Source organism: Ovis aries, chromosome 12 (genome assembly GCF_016772045.2).
Source record: "Ovis aries strain OAR_USU_Benz2616 breed Rambouillet chromosome 12, ARS-UI_Ramb_v3.0, whole genome shotgun sequence".
NCBI classification, from domain to species: Eukaryota; Metazoa; Chordata; class Mammalia; order Artiodactyla; family Bovidae; genus Ovis; species Ovis aries.
Genome location: NC_056065.1, coordinates 32,629,875 through 32,652,513, shown reverse-complemented (window position 1 = coordinate 32,652,513; position 22,639 = coordinate 32,629,875). Strand labels below are relative to the sequence as shown.

The 22,639-nt window shown below is 34.3% G+C and overlaps 1 protein-coding gene across 4 annotated transcripts in view; it reads right to left on the bottom strand.

Annotated features, from left to right (window-relative positions):
• The window catches only part of AKT3 (AKT serine/threonine kinase 3), a 281,577-nt gene that overhangs the window by 256,844 nt on the left and 2,094 nt on the right, over positions 1 to 22,639 (bottom strand). For all 4 annotated transcript variants that reach the window (XR_009595810.1, XM_060396454.1, XM_042257196.1 and 1 more), the window contains exon 2: positions 13,708 to 13,868. Coding sequence is in view for 2 of the 4 variants with exons in the window: in XM_042257196.1 (XP_042113130.1) it covers positions 13,708 to 13,753 (46 nt within the window). In the remaining 2 variants the exon portion in view is untranslated. The remainder of the gene's footprint in view (positions 1 to 13,707; positions 13,869 to 22,639) is intronic.

The following is a 22,639-nucleotide window of genomic DNA, read 5'->3' as shown; positions in this document are numbered from 1 at the left end:
GAAAATGAAAGTGAAAACTGAAAGTGAAAGTCGCGTGTCTGACTCTTTGTGACTCCATGGACTATACTGTCCATGGAATTCTCCAGGCCAGAATACTGGAGTGGGGAGCCTTTCCCTTTTCCAGGGGATCTTCCCAAATGGTTCTCTAACTTCTTTAATTTAAAAAAGTTATAGTACTTATATAAATAAAAATGTCATTCTGATGCCAGATATGACAAATTAAATGCAGACAGTCCTATGTATTTTCCCTTAATATTTTTCTGATTATAAAAGTAATAAACTCACTTTAGAAATTTTATAAAATATAGAAAAATATAATGATGGGAAAAAAAACACTACCCAGGGATAACCACTTTTAACACTGTGGTATATATTTCCTTCCAATCAATTTTTATACCTATATCAATATATAAAACTATGCTTTTTATCTTCATAAACTAGGATCATGTGGGATACAGTTTACTATTAATACCTGCAGAATGTAATAATAATTCAGTAACATATGAAAGTACTTAAGATTTAAAAAACAGTAGTGTCTCTTCTCCCATTCATACATACACCTCACACCCTCACCACTCTACTTGTGAAATACAGCCGCTTTTAACACTTCTGGCATTATGGCTCTCTTTCTTGATTTCAACTGACTTCCCACTATGAAGGAGAAAAACTGTTCCCCTTCACCTTCTTTCCCAACTTTTACTTTCTTTTTTCATTTTCATTTATCAATTGTTGCTATCACAACATTAAAAAATATAATTATGCCTCTCTTGACACATGAATTTTAGATAGAATGTTTTAGTTTGCAAATGTGGACAAAAAGGAAATTAGTGTTCTTAAATAACAAACATTTTTTGTCAACCACAAGATTAAAATGCACCTATCATTTGGCCTTACCCACTCCTGAGTACAGAAGGAAAAAAATGTTTATACTTGTTGCTGTAGCACTATTTAGAAAAAGTGAAAAGACAGCAGTATCATAACAGAATAAATACAGAAAAACAAATTTTAAAAAATGGTTACAAATAAACAGAAACTTTAAAGTGATAAAAGATAAAGATGGAGGAAGAGAGCAGCACAACATTCAGGTCAAACAGAAAAGGTATACTGAGGAACTCCTCTTTCACACTTCTATAATGCCCAAAGGTGCTGAGAAGATAGTTATCACTGAGTTCCAGGTAGCATCAATAATTTTTGAGAAATACAGAGCATCAGAAAGGTATTAAAAACAAAACAAAGCCTTGTACAGGCAAAGATCCTTATTGTTTTTATAGAAGAAAACAGTGGGTGAGGCTTAATATTAAATATCAGTAAAACTGATGTCAAATTTAGCAATGTCATATAACAAATTACTAATAATAGCAGCTATTCTATAATAGTAATAATATATAATAATAATAGCAGCTATTGCTTACTAACTACTTAGAATATCCCATGTACTGTGATAAAAACTAATCAGACATTATGATGTTTTATATGGTCTTCCCTGTGGCTCAGACGGTAAAGAATCTGCCTGCAATGCAGGAGACCTGGGTTCAATCCCTGGGTTGGGAAGATCCCCTGGCGGAAGACATGGCAACCCACTCCAGTATTCTTGCCTGGAGAATCCCATGGACAGAGGAGCCTGGTGGGCTACAGTCCATGGGGTTGCAAAGAGTCAGACATGAGGACACAACAGAGAGACTAAGCACAGAGTTCCTCTGGAAGCTCAGCAGTAAGGAACCTGCCTGCAGTGCAGCAGACGCAGGCTCGACTCCTGGGTCGGGAAGATTCCCTGGAGAAGGAAATAGCAACCCACTCCAGTATTCTTCCCCACAAAATCCTACAGATAGCGGAGCCTGGTGGACTATACAGTCCACTGGGTCACAAAGATTCAGACGTGACTTAGTGACAAAACCACCACCACCGTATGAGAGAAATTATTGTCATCTCCATCTTACAGATGCTAAATTTAGGCATGCTGAGTATTTTACCCACAGCCACTAGCAAAAGGCAAGGCAAAGACTTGAAGCTCCACTCTCTTAACCACTGGACTAAGCTGACAGTATGAGAGTACTTGACAGTGAGACAAGCAGACGAATGAGAATAGGTTCACTAAAAGCAAGTTCTGTCAGAGGAGTCATTCTTTTCTGACTACATGTTGCAACAACATAAACAAATCTCTAAGACATGCTGTTAAGTGACTATGACACCATTTATGTAAAATGAGACAAAACAGTAAGATTCAAATATTTATACAGAATAAAGCACAGAAGGTCTCATTTTTTTCATTATCCCTATTCCTGTGCCCTGCTCAATTCCTTGAATCCAAACCTTTTGACGAGACAAATATTACTTATAGTTTGGCATGTATCTTTCTGGTTCTTAAATATTTGAGGAAAAAATCTGACTTTATATTGGCACAACATACTTGATAGCAATATTTCTGAGAAGAAAAATAATAGTGCAACTCTATCTGTTGCTTTAGCCTTCTTACAAAAAGAACTCATATATTACTTCTATAACACAATTTTTTAAAATCATAATGATGCTCAAAGAAAACAAGCAAAAGTTTCCAAGTATGACCTCAATGGCATCCTTAAAAAAAGCTTGATACAGTATTAATAGAATACATAGCAGTTAAAAACCTTTACATGACAAAACTAAAGTTAAAAGGCACAAACGAATCAGGAAAAGATCTGCAGCAGCAACAAAAAGATCACCAAAATAATGCTATTCGGAATATATAAAATGTCCTTACAAACAAATAATATACACCATTTACGAACTTGACTAAAGATGCAAGTTTCATATATAAAAACTGACTAAGGATAAGAACAAGCAATTTATTGGGGGAGGGGGGAGGAACGGCTAAAAGAAATAACAAATTTAAACCTCAGTAACAAAGAGATGTAAAATAAGACAGCAATAAAATGGCAAAAACTAAAAAAGAGGAATGTTGGTGGAGGAGGGATAAACGGAGAGACTGGGATTGACATATACACACTAGTATATATAAAACAAATAACCAATAAAAAGGTTAAAAATCAAAATAATACCCAATGATGGCCATGGCATGAGGCAACACAAACGTTTACAAACTAGCAATGGGGAAAAAAATACATTCTCTCTCTTTTGTTGTTTGTTTTTAATTGGAGTATAGCTGTTTACACTGCTGCGTCAGTTTCTGCTGTACATAAAGTGAATCAGCCATACGTATACATATTTCCCGTTTGGTGGATCGTCTTTCCATTTAGGTTACCACAGAGTACTGAGTAAGAGTTCCCTGTGCTATACAGCAGGGTCCCATTACTTATCTACTTTGTATATACTAGTGTGTGTGTGTGTGTGTGTGTGCGTGCGCGCGCGTGCGTGTGTGCGTGCGTGTATATACTCGTGTCAATCTCCCAATTCGTCTCACCCTCTGCTTCCTCCTTGGTATCCATCCATCTGTTCTCCACATCTGTGTCTCTGTCTCTGTTTTGCAAATAAGATCATCTATAACACCACATTTCAGGACAAACATATCTCCGTAAGAGGACACCGAAGATCATGCACGAGAGAGCTAGAAGCCACGTCGTACAATAAACAAACTAAAGAGAACAGAACTTTTTGCTTAGAAAGAAGATTTTAGGGAAGACATTACAGTGATCTTGAATATCTGAAGGCCTTATTTGTTGCCTTAAGTTCTTTTGCCAACACCATGGACAGTAGCCCGCCAAGCTCCTGTTTACAGGATTTCCCAGACAAGAATACTTGAGTGGGTTGCCATTTCCTTCTCCAATCTGAAGGCCTATCACAGGGAAAACAGAACTTTGTTTTTTTTTTACTGCTCAGGAAGGCAAAATAAAGACTACTAGTGCTCAGAGCTATTACATAATGAAACAGCTATGCCTTATACAATGAGATTTTAGTTTCAATAAATGATCCATCAGAAACATATCAGAAAAGATTCTCCTCATAGGCTTGAAAAGTTAAGTTTCATGAATGTGGAAGCACTTCTCAGTTCTATGAGTAGAGCAAAAATTATACCTTAATATGAACAAATCTTTCAGAACTGTGATCACTACTGCATTTTTCACTACAGTGTCTCACTTACCTGGTTAAGATAACTTATATACTCACCTATTCTGGGACTATGAGGGATCTTCCCAGCCACCTCTGCCAGAAATAACCATTCAGTCAGTTCTAATTTCTACTCCATTAGTCCCTATACTGGAGAAGGCACTGGCGACCCACTCCAGTACTCTTGCCTGGAAAACCCCATGGATGGAGGAAGCTGGTGGGCTGCAGTCCACGGGGTCGCTACGAGTCAGACACAGCTGAGCTACTTCACTTTCACTTTTCACTTTCATGCATTGGAGAAGGAAATGGCAACCCACTCCAGTGTTCTTGCCTGGAGAATCCCAGGGACTGGGGAGCCTGGTGGGCTGCCATCATCTACGGGGTCACACAGAGTTAGACACGACTAAAGTGACTTAGCAGCAGCAGCAGTCCCTATACACAAAAGCACAATACAATGATTTAATGTATGAACTGATCTGGAATCCCAAAATCCTATTCTAGGAGTGTGTGTCTGTGTGTGGGGGGGACGTGTTTGTGTAGGGTGCGTGCGTGTGAGGGGTGGGGGGGCGGGGGGAGCAGCTCCTCTGTCCACGGAATTTTCCAGGCAAGACACTGGAGCAGGTTCCGTTTCCTACTCCAGGGGCCCCACGTGACCCAGGGATCGACTCCTCACCTCTTGTGTCTCCTGCACTGGCAGGCAGACTCTACCACTGTGCCGCCTGGGAAGCACATCCTAGGCACAGGCTACTTCCGTAACTGTGACTGTCTATTCTGTATTCCCTGCCCTGCCTCAGCTGTCCCAAATTGAGTTCTAAGCCCTGGTATCTGTGACATACTGATATTTGAACATCTAGAATTGTTTTTTCCTCTTCCTTATTCATTTGTCAAAGAAAGATTAAGAGCTATGTTCAAGGTACTGGTAGACCCTACGGGGGAAGAAATGTAGTTGTACTGGACAAGGGTCCTGCCCTCAGGGAATTTATTTTGGAGAAGGTAAAATAGTGTATCTATGTAGTAACTAGTCAATCAGAAGCCTAAAGCAAGACAAGGCAGGAATGTGTTAGAGACAAGAGAAGTCATTCTCACTCTCTAAGACTGTGATCGGGCAAAACATCAGGACGATATTAGAATCAAAATATCTAACAAAGACAGAAGGGAAGAAAATGCCAAGCAGAAAAACCGGCATAAGTAAAAACATATCTTTAAGAAGATACAGTAGTCGGTGCACGGCCATCACATCAGTGCCAAGTTCCCCAAGGCAGCTAACATAGGTGAGTTCAACAGAGACAGCGTCCCTGCGCTCCCCACAGGGACATGAGGTTTCCAACAGATGGAAGCTACTCCCTTTTCCATTCTTAGAGATTTTTAAAGCCTCCTGTTCTACAGTTCTTACCTACTCCCTCACCGAGTACTAATAATAGCTTTTTTAAAAAGAACTCCAGTATATTCCTAAGTGACAGGAAAGGAACAAAATATGAAGTATCATAAAACTGGCAATACAGTGGTTCCACTACTGGCCCTGCTCTGCCTCAACTCCAAAACTGACCTGTTCTTGAAACTGCAAGATAAACAGGTGTTAAGACTAGACAACTTCCAAAGACTCCTCTAGTTTAAAATTCTACAAATTTACTGGAGAAAAGGTTTAGCTATGTTTCCAGGTGACTGGAGCTCAGATGGTTTAAACCATTAGTTTCCTCAGTTATACAGATAGATGAAGTTTCTACTCCTCTTAATTTGTTATGAGTAATTAAATTAACAAATAACAAAACTTAGTGACTTACAAAGCTTAAACTTTACATCTATAAATTAAAACATACGTCTAACAGAGTTCCACTTTCATTGACTGTAGGGTGACTTATATTAAGCTAACTTTCCCATACTTAAAAGTTATAAATCCTGTACAAAATACTAAAATAAAAACTATCTGAAGGCAGTGGAAAGCACCAAAAGCAAGCAGAAACTGGGGACAGTTACCCCTGAAAGAAGAGAATTGACTGCACTGGATGAGATTTACATTTTTATATGACTTGTTGCTTGAGAGGCTCCTCCATTTCTTGAGATTAGTGTAGATAAAACTTCGACAAAAAATCACAGTCATGTTGCTTAAAGGAGTCAGATTGGAGCTCAGAGCTGCCAAAAACTTTTCATGACTAGAAAATGAGAATACCCCACAAGACAGGAAGACACAGAGGAGGAGCCCCAACACCTACATGTAAACTCTGCCCAAATTCTAGCTAACCCCTGAATAATACATGCATTTAAAAAAAAAAAAAGAGCCAAAACACAGAAAGCAAAATATTGAGGCAAAAAGCAGAGATTTTAACTGCTTTTCACAACAGAGAAAATGAAGTAAAGAAACAATAAAATTGAGGTAAGTATCAATTAAAACAAAAAGCAGCAGTCTTCAGTAGGAAATAAGAGATCAAGAGTCTGTATAACACATCAACACAATGAACTATATATCAGACATGTGAAGTAACAAGAAAATACAATCACAGACAAAGAAGAAGAGCTGTCAACAGAAATCAACTCCAGGAAAATCCTAAAGTCAGGTTAACAGACAATAAATCAATTTAGAGAAAATGAACAAATTCCTTAAAATACACAATTTAGTCAAACTTCACAAGATGAAACAAAATCTGAATATTCCTGTATCTATTAAATAAACTGAATGTATTATTTTAAAAAGCTCCAACCCAGATGGCTTCACTGACTGCAGTTTAGCAAACATATAAGGAAGAAATAAAACTCATCTTTTGCAAATTCCTTCAAATATCAAGGAGGGGATTCTCAACCTATTTTATTAGTCTAGCATAACTATTATGCAAAACTTTTATAGATCAATATTTTGATAAATGTATAAAAGGATCCTTAACAAAATATTAGTGAATCAAAATTGTTAATATATTAAAGACAGTACATCATGACCAAAAGGGTTTATTCCAGCAATCAAAGTAGTATGCCATATTAACATATTAAAACAGTAATGAGAAAAGTTAAATGGTCATTTCAACAGGTGCTGGAAAATCTCTTGAAAAAACTGAATACCCACTCATGATAAAAGTTCTCAGCAAACTAGGAATAGAAGGGAACTTTCTCAACTCAATAAAAAAAAGCAGTGAAATCCTAAGGCTAATATGAAATTTAAGAATTAAGGCAAAAATGTCCACTCTCACCAATTACACTCAACAGTGTACTAAAGGTCCTAACCAGTGAAATAAGACTAGAAAAATTAATTAAAGGCATAAAGCCTGGAAAGGGAGAAACAGAACTGTAGCTCTTTGCAGATGACTTGACTAACAACACAAAACCTTTAAAGTCAACTAATATTAAAAAGTGAATTTAATGAGACTGTAGAATACAAAGTCAATATACAAACTCAATTGTGGATTGGGAAGGCAGGTAACAGCAATTTTACACTCTAGAATGTGTATGAACTATCCAATCGTTCTCTCCATTTGGTTTCTCTCCATTTGGTTGACGTGGTTAACACTTTCAAAACAAACACACTGAAACAAGAGGAAGAACAAATCTCACATCACTGTAGATACATTAAATCTCCAAGTTTAATGCAATTAGAAAATAAATTTAACTTGTCCATGTTTCTGCTCCTCCTGTAATGTCAATAGTCAAAGTGAGCTTCTCTAATCTACCATGTGGTTTATGTAGTCACTACCACAGCTCTTCACTCTCTATGGAAAATGCTTGCTACTGACTAGTAAACAGGAAATCATGCTGTCGTCTTCTCTTTTCTTAATCACTTCATAATTTATTTCAAAAGTCACTTTGTGAATAAGATATGAACAAAATGTACATAAGTATATACAAATTAAAAGAGAAGGAAAGGCCCCTGGACTTAGAAAAGCACCCCCAAAAAGGCACTTTTGTTTTCTCTGTAATAACTTAAAATTAACTAGATCACAGCACACATTAAACCATAACCTATCTTACAATCTTTGCTACAGAGGTATACTTTGCACAGTGGGGATTAAGCTGTTTTGTAAAAAAACTCATAAACATATAAAGTTTTAGCTAAGAATCACCAAATACTAACATTCTAGTTCATCTACGCAAACCATTTCATACAGTGTAAGACAAATATCATTCAAAGTACCCAGTTTATGGACAATGGACATCCCTGAATGGAAACTATAATAATCACAAGGCAACTAGGGAAAAAGTTCTTTGAAAACACAAGCTGGTTACACACACAGAACATAACATGAAGTTCAATTTGTTAGATACTAAAACAACAAAAAGTGTAAGGAATTAACACATCATGCAGCATTTTCATCAATCAAAATGCTTTAAAACGACCTCTTATATTTGTACTAATTTCAGAACAGTAAGATGATGAATTGACTAAAAACACATTACAAATTTTAACTTGCTATCAAAGGAACTGGCTCTCCACATTAATAGACTATTTAAGTTTTTAAGAAACAGTACTATTAACCAAACAAAATTTTATAAACTACAATAAGCCCTTATGCAACATTATTAAAATATACATATTTCTAGAATTTAAACCTTTTAAGCAGGTTAAAATTTCCCATTTTATTAATACAGTTAAGTTTCTTCAGAGCCAATATTACTACTAGCTGTAATGGAAACTAAGAAAGCAAAACTTTTGACACCTAGTTTAAAGATTTTAAGTTACCCAGAGTATACCCACAGGCTGATCTTTGAAAAAGTAATTTAAGAAGTGTCTGATATATATGCAAATACCTCTTATTCTGATGTGCAGCCAAACTGCTAGGTACTCTCCTAGGACCACTAAGAAGGAAAATGCAGGTAATACTCCAGTTTGCAACTGATGTTTCTTTCATTGTAATTTCTAACACCAACAATACTAAATTAATGTGTTATCTCAATACTCATGATTTTGGATAAGTAGAGGAAAAAAGTTTTCACTACTGATATATCACTTATAGCCACAGTCAGAAAAGCATTTATCCTACATAATATCAATAATTACCTTTAAGTCTTTCTTTCCCTATTCTAAGATATTAGCTAAAGAGCAATATTAGCTTATTAGCTTGTTCACATTAAAAAGTACAAATACAATGAGACTATACCTGGACAGGAGCTAATAACTGATTCATAAATACAAACTTAAGAAAAGGGACTGACAAAGAAAGAACTATATTACAACTTTTTCTATATCTATTTATAGTTTAAGAGTCTGAAACCACTCCTCTAAATAAATTATTTTGTAATGCCTACAATCACACTGTAAGGTAAAGAAGGCAGATCACATTTATTTTCAAATGAGTACACCGAAGTTCAGGTGATAATAATCTACCCAGGGTAATAAGCAAGCAGCAAATCCTAACAATCCTTTAGAATAAATTCTCTGAACCAAAATATAGCCAAACAACAACAGACTACATGACATTTGCCTGACTAAAACAAAACATTATTATTAAGATAACACTGAAAATGTCTAAATGAATAAATTAAGGGTAGAAGAAAAATATGCCTAATTTGGTTTTTTCTAATGTTTCAACTAAACCTTTTAAGAGCACAGTTAAACACCAACATCACTAATCCCCACTGTGTAAAAAGAGAGGGCACTATCTGTAATTCTGGTCTTCAATTCAGAAGTATATACAGACAAATAAGGATGACCAGACACCTGAAGAAACAACTACCACCATCAAAAAGAACCAGAATAAACAAATTGGAAGAGTTATTCGATGAGGAGAAAAAATTTACAACCTACTTAGTGTCCTAAGATTAAAATTTGCATTATATTTATATATAAAATAAGAGCAAGTGACCATGAATGAGACAAAATTCCCAGAAATATAAAGTAATAGCTGACTTGGACTATAAAGCAAGCTGAGCGCTGAAGAATTGATACTTTTGAACTGTGGTGTTGGAGAAGACTCTTGAGAGTCCCTTGGATTGCAAGGAGAGCCAACCAGTCCATCCTAAAGGAAATCAGTCCTGAATATTCATCGGAAGGACTGATGCTAAAGCTGAAACTCCAATACTTTGACCACCTGATGCAAAGAACTGACTCATCTGAAAAGACCCTGACGCTGGGAAAGATTGAAGGTGGGAGGAGAAGGGGATGACAGAGGATGAGATGGGTGGATGGCATCACCGACTCAATGGACAGGAGTTTGAGCAACATTTGGTGATGGACAGGAAGGCCTGATGTACTGTAGTCCATGGGGTCGCAAAGAGTTGGAGGGATAAGCTGAACTTCAACTTGAGCTGAGATAAGTAATTCAATAAAGAGTTATAGAACAGTCAAGAAAATCTCTCAGAACAAATAGACAAAAAGAAACAAAGAGATGTAAAACAAAATAAACTTTAAAACAGACTTTGGTATGGAAGTTCTAGGGGAAACAATGTGGAAAGAACACAAAGAACATAGAAAGGAAAAATAATGAAAGAAATACAGAAGATTTCTCAGAACTAAAGACACAGCTCATTTTCAAAGGGTCTAACAAATGCTTTACGGAAAAAATTTAAAAGGACTATACTCATCCTCTTCAAATTTTATAATGCCAAGGATAAAAAGGCATCAACACAAAAAGCTTCCAAAATACAAATCAGGTTACCTACAAAAATACTGTTCTATAATAGCATCAAATCTCTTATCAGTAAAACATTACTAAAAGGTAATGAAACACAACCTTCAAAATGCTGAAGGACAATTATTTTAAACCTAATTTTACACCCAGCCAAGGCATGTACAGGTGCAAAAATGAAAAGGACATTTCAAACACGGTGTTGGCAAGTACCCACACACATTCTTTCTGAAAAAGTGACTTCAGGAAATACTCCAGAAAGCTGAAAATAAATCCAAAACAAAAAGAAGACAGACACGAGAGCTAAGAAAGCAAAGAATTTATCCAGGAATGCAATTAAATAATGTGACACTAGCTAAGCATCATTCCCAGAAAAGTCAGTTTATCTTAGAACTTCCACAAATAGCATGATTAAAAAGCTTGATAACCAAGTGATATGATGAAGACGGCTCTTCTACCAACAGGGGGGAAATGTGGTCACTGGAAAATCCAGAAAAAAGTGATATGCCATACTAGAAGCCAAACTAAAGTATGGGATGATCCTGAATATCAATAGAGTACAAAAATCCACCTCTTCTCTAAGGATCCCATCATACTACTTTGTTTAGCAGTAATATATACATAATCATAATATAGATTACTGCTTTTTAGAAGCAGCAACTATTATAAACCTTAAAAATATAAAATCAATGTTACAGTTGACATAAAATGGGAAGGGAATATGGAATTCAAAGGAAAAGATTGGGAGGGGTATCACTTTTTCTCAACTTATAAAGTGGCAAGTTTAGAGTCAACGTCTAAAAACTTTCTAGAATTAGTAGTGCAAAAGCTAGAAGTTTAACCACAAACACCAAAAAATTAAAAAAACGGATGGGAGAAAATAAGTATTAAAAGTTAAAATTTTTTATTTTTCTCAATGAAGATATAGTAGATTACTTAAGATTTACCAAAAATAAGGTTTAGCATATTATATATAAAACTGGGATAATAATCAGCAGAATTAAAAATAAAAAAGTTCTCTCTAAAGCGAGAAACTAGTTGGAAGAGTCAGAGTTACTTTTCATTCTATACCTTGTGTACCTCAAATTCTTATGTTTCTATGACCATTATTTCCCAAAATAAACACACACACACACACACTCGTTACAATCGTATTCACTAAACAATACAGGAAAAACACTGAGAATTCACTTTCATTTTTTCTTTATTCTGTACACCATGCACAACATACCAAACTTCTATTTTAGTATTTCAGACAAGACACAATTAAATAAGACTCAAGAACCACTCCTAATACCTTGATAAAATGCGGTGATAGTAATACCTTAAGAATTGTCAGAACACATCCACATCCACTAACTCACTTAACCCTCACAACTATCTTGTGAGAGCAGATATTTGAGATTAATAAAATAAAACTCCAAAAGGTCTAAGTGATTTGCCATCCCCCCATCCAAAAAAAGGAAAAAATATATAAATGTAACAGACAAGTTAAAAAAATTTTAAATAATTTTCATACAGCACTGAAATATGAAAATGCTTTCCAAATTTATACTATGAGAATAACATGGGAAAAATTAAACTTTAACAATACAAATAGCCACTTTGGGAAACAGTTTTTATAAAGTTAAACATATACTTACCATATGACTCTGCAATCTCATTCTTAAGTTAATACTCAAGAAAAATGAAAACACATCACACAAAGATATGTACTCAAATGATCACAGCAGCTTTATTCATAACAGCCAAAGACTCGAAACAACCCACCAACCGGTAAACAGAAAAACTGTGTTATGTCTAGATGGTGATATACTACTCAACAATAAAAAGGAATAAACTAATGATATATACAACAACACAGATGGATCTGTAAAGTATTATACTACGTAAAAGTAACCAGACCCAAAGGACTACATATTGTTATGATTCTACCTATATGAATTTCCAGAAAAGCAGAATTACAGTAACAGCAAATCAGTGGTTGCCACGGTTCAAGGACGAAGACTGACTGCATAGGGGAATGAGGGAACTTTCCGGTATAACAGGAATGTTCCACATCATGGTTGTAGCATTTGTTACACTAGTGTACAAATTTAGCAGAATTTATCACTTAAAACAGGTGAAGTTTATTATACGTAAATTACAACTCAGTAAGGCTTATTTTTAAAAAACTCATTAATATGTAATCATATTTAACTACTGACAACATCTTTTAAGCCTAAATAGTAACTACAAAGCTTCAAAGAATATTAAAAATTACAAAATTATTAAGAGGAAACCTTTAACTAGAAAACAGATATACAAGAAGTTAAAGCTCTGAAAATGGAGCCATCTTCATCCTACTGAATTTGGCCATGTGGATAAACAGTAGTTGCCTGGCAACCAGTCTAAACTCTAGTCTAGATTTCAAAATAAGCACATTAACCTCATTAGTAGGTGATCTCATGGAGGATAAACTAAGCTTTACATTCAAGAGGCTTTTTTTAGTATTAAAAAGCAATAATAATGCATTTGAATTATTTATCTAAAATACGAGTGAATAAAAAATAATAAAAGTGGGTCATGAAAAATTAAAATACAAAATTAAACATACATGGGCGGGCACAATGGTCTTTTACTTTAGGACTTTACTTATCTAACTATAGGGTTACTGAATCCATGAGTTTGTGAGAGAATACTGCCTCTACTACTTTAATCCTTTTCCCTGCCACCACCCAAAAATGGCTTAATGTAACTGAGTACTTTTATTTACTTGTCTTTAATACAAGTTAGACATTTTTCTAGACATCTAAAGACATCTCTCTGGATTGTAGAATCTGTGGACAATACAGAAAAATACAACACAAACTTTCTGTAACATATGTGCACACAACATACCAGATAAACCAAACCTTCTTAATTTGATTATAAATGATCAAAATCAAGTATTACAAAGAATTCCGAAATAACAAGCAAACTCCTAACACATGTTAAATATGGTTTCTAGATCTTAGTGGACATAGTATGCCACAGTTTACTTTGTTTCCAACATTAGAAAAAAAGATACTGACTTCCAGGACACAACTAAGTGTTAGCACACTTACCAACCATACTGTTTTCAGTTTTGTTGAACACTTACCCCTCTTCTGAACCCAACCTTCTTTCACAATGGTAACATCGCTCATGATGGCTCCCCTCTGAGCCCCCAACTTGGAGAAACGGTACTTTGTGATACCAGCTTTGGGGTTTGGATTCTCTGCTGCTGCTGCTGCCCTTCCCACTCTCTAGTGATGACTCAGCCTGGAAGGAAGTATTGAAGAAAGAATTTCTTTTTTTTCCATTCTTGCAACTCACATAGCAATAACAAACAACTAATTCTTTGTAAATGTCTTCAACTGACCTGACCTCACATAAAAGTCTAGCTCTTCAAACTGCGGAACCTATTTATTAAGTAGTTTTACAATGAATGCACTTCTCTGGTCTTGTGACAGATTTCAAATGATAGCGAAACTTTTAACCTAAGAGGTTTCAACAAAAAAAAAAAATGTATCTTAACCACTGTCATATCTACTCAAAGAGTACAGAAAATTGACTTGATGATGGGTGTTTGAGGTGAAAGGGGAAGAAAATGAAAGTGAGACAGACTAAAAGTAAATCTTCACCTATGTTTAGTTTCAAAATCTCAGTGAATTTTGAAATAGTTATGGCAAAGCAATTGTGAAAGTTTTTAATTGCTAGATTTTATGTAAAAAACAATGTGCTAAGAAACCAACACTTCTGTATGCTTACTCTGCCTTGTTCCAAGAAATATCTTAGGTAGATTACAATACATAAAATATTATAAATAATATAAAATCAATTTTTTTTAAAGTAGGTGAATTGAAACACAGGGAATATGAAAGTGGGAAAAAGTATGGAGTATTAAAGACATGTCAAGAACTGCAACATCAATTATTCCCTGGTAATCTTCACAGCAACACTATGAGGGCACGATTACATTTCGAAGATGGGGAAATTGAGGCTTACAAAGATTAAGCTGATTCCCAGATTTAAAAACAACTAATGAATGGTGGCACCAAGATCTGAACGCAATCTGATTCTGAAGCCCACATTCTTTGACTTTCGCAAAGATAAAAAGCCACCAGGGTAAAAATCTACATATTTGTGAAAGATGGACCACAAATTTAACATGAAGCTTTTAGGAAGCAATGCAAATAAGGAAATAAAATCAGTTTCATCATTTACAGTATCCATAAATATTTTTTAGAAGAAAAAATGTTGTTCAGAAGAAAATTTTTCCTGGGACAAAAATCTGAAATTTAACCCATGGATCTTTATAAGAGACCTTGTAGTATAATAAACAAAAGTCCTCAAAAATATCCTCACATACATACAGCAATGAGTTTTACAGGCTAGTTCTTGTCTCTCTCAATCTAAAAGGGAAAATGTCAAGATATAATTTGAGTTAAAGCAGCTCCACAAAAAGGGACCAAGAAACATGATACAGGAACCAAGGTATACATTTTAGATAACCAGAAAAAATGGATGGAGTATAGGATTATACTATTGGATTGGCCAAAAAGTTTGAGTTTTTCTGTAACATCTAAGGGAAAAACCCAAACAAATTTTCTGGTCAACCCAATATTTTCTAAAATATGACTTTGACAAATAGTGCATAGGAATAAGTTCAAGGTTAGACTTCCTAGCTAGTACTGAAATGAATTATAGTTCTTTTTCCAATGCACATTAACTACAGAGCCTAATCATTTAGCAGTCAGGAATTAAGACTACCATTCTCTCAAGAGAGCCTGACAAAGTTTGTGTGGCTGAACAGAAGACCACTCCTGTCATGTCAGGCTGGACCAAGACTGTCCTCAAAATCATTCCCGTCTAACTACTGCACAAAGTCAAAAGGAATATCAGAATCTTGGTGTATTTTTCCAAAACATGTCTGACAGAATAAAAGGGAAATTCCAGAAAAATAAGAAGAAAAAGAGGGTTAAAAGAAGAAAAAAAAAAATTATTTGGTCAAACAAGTTTGGGAAATTCTATAAACCATGTCATTCTCTTGAAACATCACTATTACCATATTAAAGGTATAAAATATATCATGTATAATCTTATTTATCTCAGCAAATCCTAAACTTATTTGAACACACAAGGCTTTTTTTTTCCTTTAGTAACATTCATTGAAATCCAAGGGAACACAGTGTGACAAACAGCCATAGGAAATGACCACATAATTCAAGACAAGACAGATTTCACCATTAAAAACAGGCAAAAAAAAAAACAAAAAAGCTTTTGGTAAAGAATCAAAACATCATTTTAATTTGATTTCCATAACTTCCTTAAGAACTCAACATGACCAGCTGGCTACTTAATATGGAGCTAGATAACTGAAAGGGTTAACTCCTTATACAACATAAATAATTACGATTAACCCTTGAACAACATGGGTTTGAACTGTGCAGGTCCACTTATATGTACATTTTTTTCAAAAAATATACTACTTCCATCTCCATTTTACAGATCTTCAAGTTACCCAACTGTGAAGAAAAGTTTGTGTTCAATTAGAGATCACAATATGTGGAATTAAAACAACTAAGAGTCCTTATTTTATCCAAACTGTCAGCTTCCTGCCCCTGGATGAGTCATTTATCAATTCCTTTGTTTTTGAGGCAGAGATAGCAGTAGGCAGATTTTTGACACTGGGGTTGGGGTGGGGCGCTTCGGGGTGGGGCGCTTCCCCCACCCCAGCACTGGTCAAGGGTCAACTGTATAAGGAAGTTAAATATTAGGGACACTAATGCAAAATGATGTCTTTAGAAGAACTGCACTTAGACCTTATTTGGTCATACTTATAACAAGGGGCATCACATCTATTAATGATCCTTGGTTTCTAACTATTAAACTACATACTCTGGGTAAACGAAAATTCATATCTTAATATCCTTGGGATTGGAAAAGAAGAGATCTATGACCAACACTTAGCAATAAACAAATAAGACACATCAATAAACATAAATATTTTCCTATTAGAATAATCTGCATTGTCATACCCTTACATAAAACACTAGAAAAACAAAAGTAAATTCAAAATTGATTCTGTTTTCTTAGGTGTACATTTTATTGTTAGACTCTAAGCTAGAAGGCACCTTCATTTCACAGCTAAGAAAAAAGAAGTCAAGACAAATGAAGCATCTTGCCCAACATCACACAGCTACTTTATGAGAATCAAGACGACAGAAACAGGCACACACTTTCCACTAGCACAACCTCATCAGGACAAAAAAATAGACTGAAATACTCAGATCAAGCCCAAATTAATGAATTTAGTTTTATACAGAAATTGCTTCCCAAAACGAGTTTTCTAAATAAAGATGTTTACCACTGCCTATATAGTTAAACTTTTTAAATGTATATTAAATTAATAGGACAAAATTTATCATCTTCAACAGGGCCAGTCAACCCAGGCAATACACACATGGCTTCATCCATACTACATCTTAAAATATTACCACCAGCTTCTACCCAAAATCATAATTTTCAGCTTTAACACAGCTCCTGGGTCTCTCCTGGCTATAATGACACATACTTCAAAAACAATTTAAAACTCTTTTAAAGGTATATTACTCTAGAATTATGATCAATAAGATATAAACAAACCCTGTCTTTAATACAGAACCAGTGCTACTGACTCTCATGCACTTCACCATATTCTTTGATTTACTTTCCCTGCACTGGCAACACTCTTGCACCAAGTCCAAAACGCTCTCCCACTCAAGTCTTACATGTTATTAAAAATACTAATCTGCTAAATGCTGGGCTGTACTTTAGGTTTGTAATCTGTTTCCTAAGGTAGAGTGAACTTCACCTCCTCTTACAGTAACTACCTCTCTAGCAATCTGTTCTATCCAATGAGCTATTGCAACAAAATTTGGCTTATTTTTCTTTTAAACATACTGCATATCTAATTTTTCCCATTCTTATGAAAAATTTCATTCAAAATTCTTGGTAGATTCAATTCAGAAGTTACACATATAGTTATACTAGAAGCATTTTCATAAAAAATTATCTGAGATTTTGATAATGATATTTTAAATTCATTCTACAATTTACAAAACATTTTCACATCTTTTATCTCATTCAATAGCATTATTATTTAGTAAAGCAATTTGATGCTTCCTGGCACATAAGAGATGCTTAACAAATATGGAATAAATGAATGAATGGATGGATGAGTGAAAGAAAAAAGATGCAGCTTTAGATAACAAATTAACATGAAGCAAGCTAAAATTCTAAGCTGACAAACAGAATGGTATGAAGCCACCATGAAAACAAACCTGAACTTAAACATTATAGAAGAACCTACATAAAAATGATTAAAGTTATAATAAATTTCTTCCCTCTTCATTAATAATCATTGGAAGGATTGATGCTGAAGGTGAAACTCCAGTATTTTGGCCACCTGATGCAAAGAACTGACTCACTGGAAAAGACCCTAATGCTGGGAAAGACTCAAGAAATTGTGTGTGTGTGTGTGTGTGTGTATAACACATAATAAACACACACCCCTATGTTTATTCAGCCAATAAATATGTATTGATTATCTACTCTGTGACAAGAACGAAGCTGAGTATACAAGGGCCAAGCTAAACAGAATATTAACAGAATATTTTAAAAATGTTTTCCAAACCTATAATAATTTGTTATCAAAGTGCTTTCACATACATTTTCTCAATTAACTCTAAAAACGAATATGTGCAGTAGTTACCACATCTACAATTTTGAACTTAAGACCATAACCAACCAATAATGATAACATTATTTCTTCACAGTTACCATAACAAATTAATGACAAGTAACAAGAAGCAATTCAAGTCTTCTATCAGTTTGGTATACTTTCTATAAAGTAACAAAATATGAACTCTCAAAAATATGTGCAATGTTTGTGAATAGTTCTGAACATTTTTTCTATAACTATTTCAGAAGTCCAATAAAGCATGATGTTTACAAATAAATTAAAAATTAAATATAACTACTGCATCACAGATTATAACAGAAGACAAAGAGTAGGTTAACATAAAGTTAAAAAGCACCCCTAGCAATTCTTCTTTATAAAGAATAAAATTCACAGGTTAATAGGTTGTAACACAACCTTCTACAAACTACTATATCATTGTGCTTGGGCATGCTCAGTCATGTCGACTCTCTGTGACCCTATGGACCGTAGCCCGCATGGGATTCTCCAGGCAAGAATGCTGGAGTGGGTTCCCATTCCCTTCTGCAGAGGATCTTCCTGATCCAGGGATCGAACCCGCATCTCCTGTGTCTCCTGCATCGCAAGTGGATTCTTCACTCACTGAGCCATCAGAGAAGCCCTAAAGCTACTATACATTTGGATATAATTAATACTATCCAGAATATACTTGCTCTGTACCCACATTTTTAATATACTTTAGATATGCTAGCCAAATTAAACTAATTAAGAATTGATGTCCAAACACAATAGAAAGTTTCTACTTTGAAAAACAAATGATGGTCAAGGGTAACCACAATATATTTCTATAGTATTTACTGATTCTAAGAAATAGGTGAAACTAATATATGCTGTAATAAATACATAAGACTACATGAAATATTCATAAGGATTAGAGGGAAAGGAAAAATACTGGAGTAGAAAGGAAATTCAAGGTAACCTGATGTCCTTTTCAAAAAACTCTAAACCAGTCTGTCCTTTTATGAGTTGCTATCCTGCTAAAAATATATCATATAGGGAAATGAACAATACAAACTATATACTTTGGATACCTTTCTTCTTTTCAGATTATAATATACTCTGTGGATTTTCTTTAAACTCTTTCTATATAGATATCTTCACTGTTTCACACTATGGGGAAATATCTGAATAAGCATAGGCAAGATTTCTAACTTTCACACAAAATATCAGTTATTTTAAATTGCCAATTCTTAATAATCAACTTTATAAACTTTGAAATATGTATACAAAACCATAAACCATTTCTGCCCTCTTCCTTATCCCTGTTCAGGGCATTTGAGTGTCATTTCAACCAACATATCCATTATTAATCAAATTAAAAACAGCAACCTGTACTGGGTAAACAGTCAATATTTTAATTTTAAACAACTAAGAAAATGCTTATTGAATTCCTTTGGTTCTCCTAAACCACTGAACAAGCTACTGACAAAGTCACCCCTACATTTTTAATATAAAATGTGGCTTGTCTCTATATGAAAGCACTTATATAATGACCAATGGACAGGATGAAGGTTGTTACTAAAAGAATCGCAGTTGCATGGTTGGCCATATTTTTTTAATATACATGTAAAATCCTTCTAAATTCTGACTTGGGAACCTTCCTGATTATAAAACAAAAAGCACCCACCCAAACACACACACAAAAATGCCATTAATCAGCCTGACAGATTTTACTCCTGATTAAACTGAGAATTAACCAGTAGGTATGGAATCCTGTAACAAAGTTCATCTCAGTGGTGCATTAGAAAGAGCACAGGGCAGGGTAGCAAACTTGGGTCCCTGTTCCCAACTCTGCCCCGCTCAGAGTATAAGGTCCTTTAATTCTCTGTGCCTCAGTTTCCTTAGCCATAAAAACAAAAGTGTAGCACTAGATGTAAACAGCTCTTATTTATAGTTCTTCAGATTCAAAGCTACTGAGTACCTATTTCACTTATAGATGCCATCTCAGGTGACAGTATCCTGATTATACACAGTTCCAGTCCTCAAAAGGTTAATAAAACATTCAAACATCAATTTCACTCAGACAAAATTTGGACTAAATGCCAATACTGGCAAAAATATCTTTCTCCCTCTCTCATCCCCTAGACTCCCAAATATAGTCAGAGACTTTTTCAATTAATATATAGAAAAATTCTCATTTGAAAATCTCTAAGTTATTTCTTCCAGTATTTTTTTTTTTACTTTTCTCTCTGAATATTAGAAACATATACCCATATAAAAATGTGCAATATCTGTAACTGGTGATAAACAAATATAACCAGAGAATTGAAAAGAAAAAGAACTAAGAAATCTACAGGTCAAGGAGCATACATTTATTTACCTACTGACTATTATTTGAAGATTTTCTGGTAAAGGAAATGTTTACATGTTCAAAGACTATAGTGCTTAGACTGAAACATGTAAACATCTGAGGCATTTAATTTGGCATTTGAAAAAAATGAAAAAAAATGTTGTGGATCAGTCAATATGTCTTTTTTACATATGACATGATATAAGATGATAATCAAATCATATTATCTTGATTTCTGTGTAAATTTTATTGTAATACATTAGTGAAATTTATCATTGTCACTATGAACTCTAATAATAGGTATAAACAGGTTAGGAAAACACTAAAAGAAGTGTTTCAAAACTAAGAAAGTTCAAATGAAACAAAAATTTTACAATGCAAGGAAAAGTGTTTTCTCCTGTGAAAATCTCTTTCAGAAGTGTAACCAGCTATTAGATGATTAAATGCATTTATACATGTTAAGCACATAAAACAGTGCCTGGAACATGTAAGCACTCATAAGGCACTGGCTCCTGTTAACTCTCAATTGAATCCAGCTCTTATCACACATAAAAGACCATGATGAAATATTTAAGTTATCATAAAATGATTCAGGAAACTACAGAAAAGTACATGCTGCATGAAACCGAGACTTAGAACACTGATGCACACTCTAAAACCCAGAGGGGAAAACAGAAATTTTAAGTAATTTAAATAAATACAAATCTACAAAAATTGATCATGTGCATTAATTATATTTTATATTAAAAATAAAAATCAAGTCAAACTACAGGACAGATTTGGTCTAAATTAAATGCCCTGCATTTTACGTTATTCAAAGCTAATGGTTCTAAATTAAGTATTTTTTAGTGCTTGAAACTTAATCACAGTATAAAGACTAGATCCTATCAAATCATGCTAAAAAATCCAATTAACACATCATTAACAATAACTGCCTTATCTTCACAAGGGTGAAGTCTAGTACTAAAAGCTGTAACAACAAAGTCTAACCATCTTTTCATAAACTATGCAAAGTTTAAGTAAATTCTAAACTTCCACAAAATCAATTTGTAAAACCAGTTCCTCTTTCTAAAGAAACCTAAATAGTTGAAATTTTCCATTGAGTTTTTTTGTAAGAAGGTCTCATGTTTAGAGAGCTAGAATTTAAAAAACCTTAAATCCTTACTTTTCACAAGACTCTATACTAAGTACATTTGCTCCATATGTTTAACCAAAACATGTTTAGATTTGCAGTGATTCTGAAAACAAATTCACTAATAGTAGTGATCTTCTGGATGAAATGTAAGTAGTAAAAGTTTTCGATCAAATCAGTCCCTACTACACAGTCAACACTCCAGTACTTGTTCAATGAATGAATGAAAATCTTATTTAAAATACTTTACAGCCATTAGAATCACATAAACAAAAACACCCAAAGTAATATTTTTAAACACACAACTTCAAGAGTCAAAGTAAAAATTAATTTTAGGTTGGAAAACAATTCACTAAAGTAATCATTACAGAAAGGCTAGGAGTATGGGACAAGATGAATACAAGTAATAGTTTCGTAAATTTTTTTCCAGAATGACTTTAGACACGATATTATTTTTAAAACACTCTAAGAAAACATACTACATACTGCAAATACACAATACAAACACAAAGCCAAAACTCTTTATTGGTCTCTAACTTCCAATGTTGTCTCAATCATGTGATATATCCACTTTCCTCACTACAAAATTAAAAGCTCAAACTAACCAAAGATAGTGGGGTAAACTTTAGTGAGAAAAACATAAAGCAGACCGTCAAATACAGTCTCACTGGTAAACTTTCGAAGTCTAGATTATGCATGGGCGGAAGAAAAAAAACACCTACAGTCCCGACATATACCTTACAAATAATTGTGCATTGTCGTATACTTTGGAAAACTAGTAATACTAGTAAGTAGATACGCCAATAAAAGTTGTCTTCACGTTATAGACAACTACCTCCTGGAATATTCTTATTCATTTTTACATATTT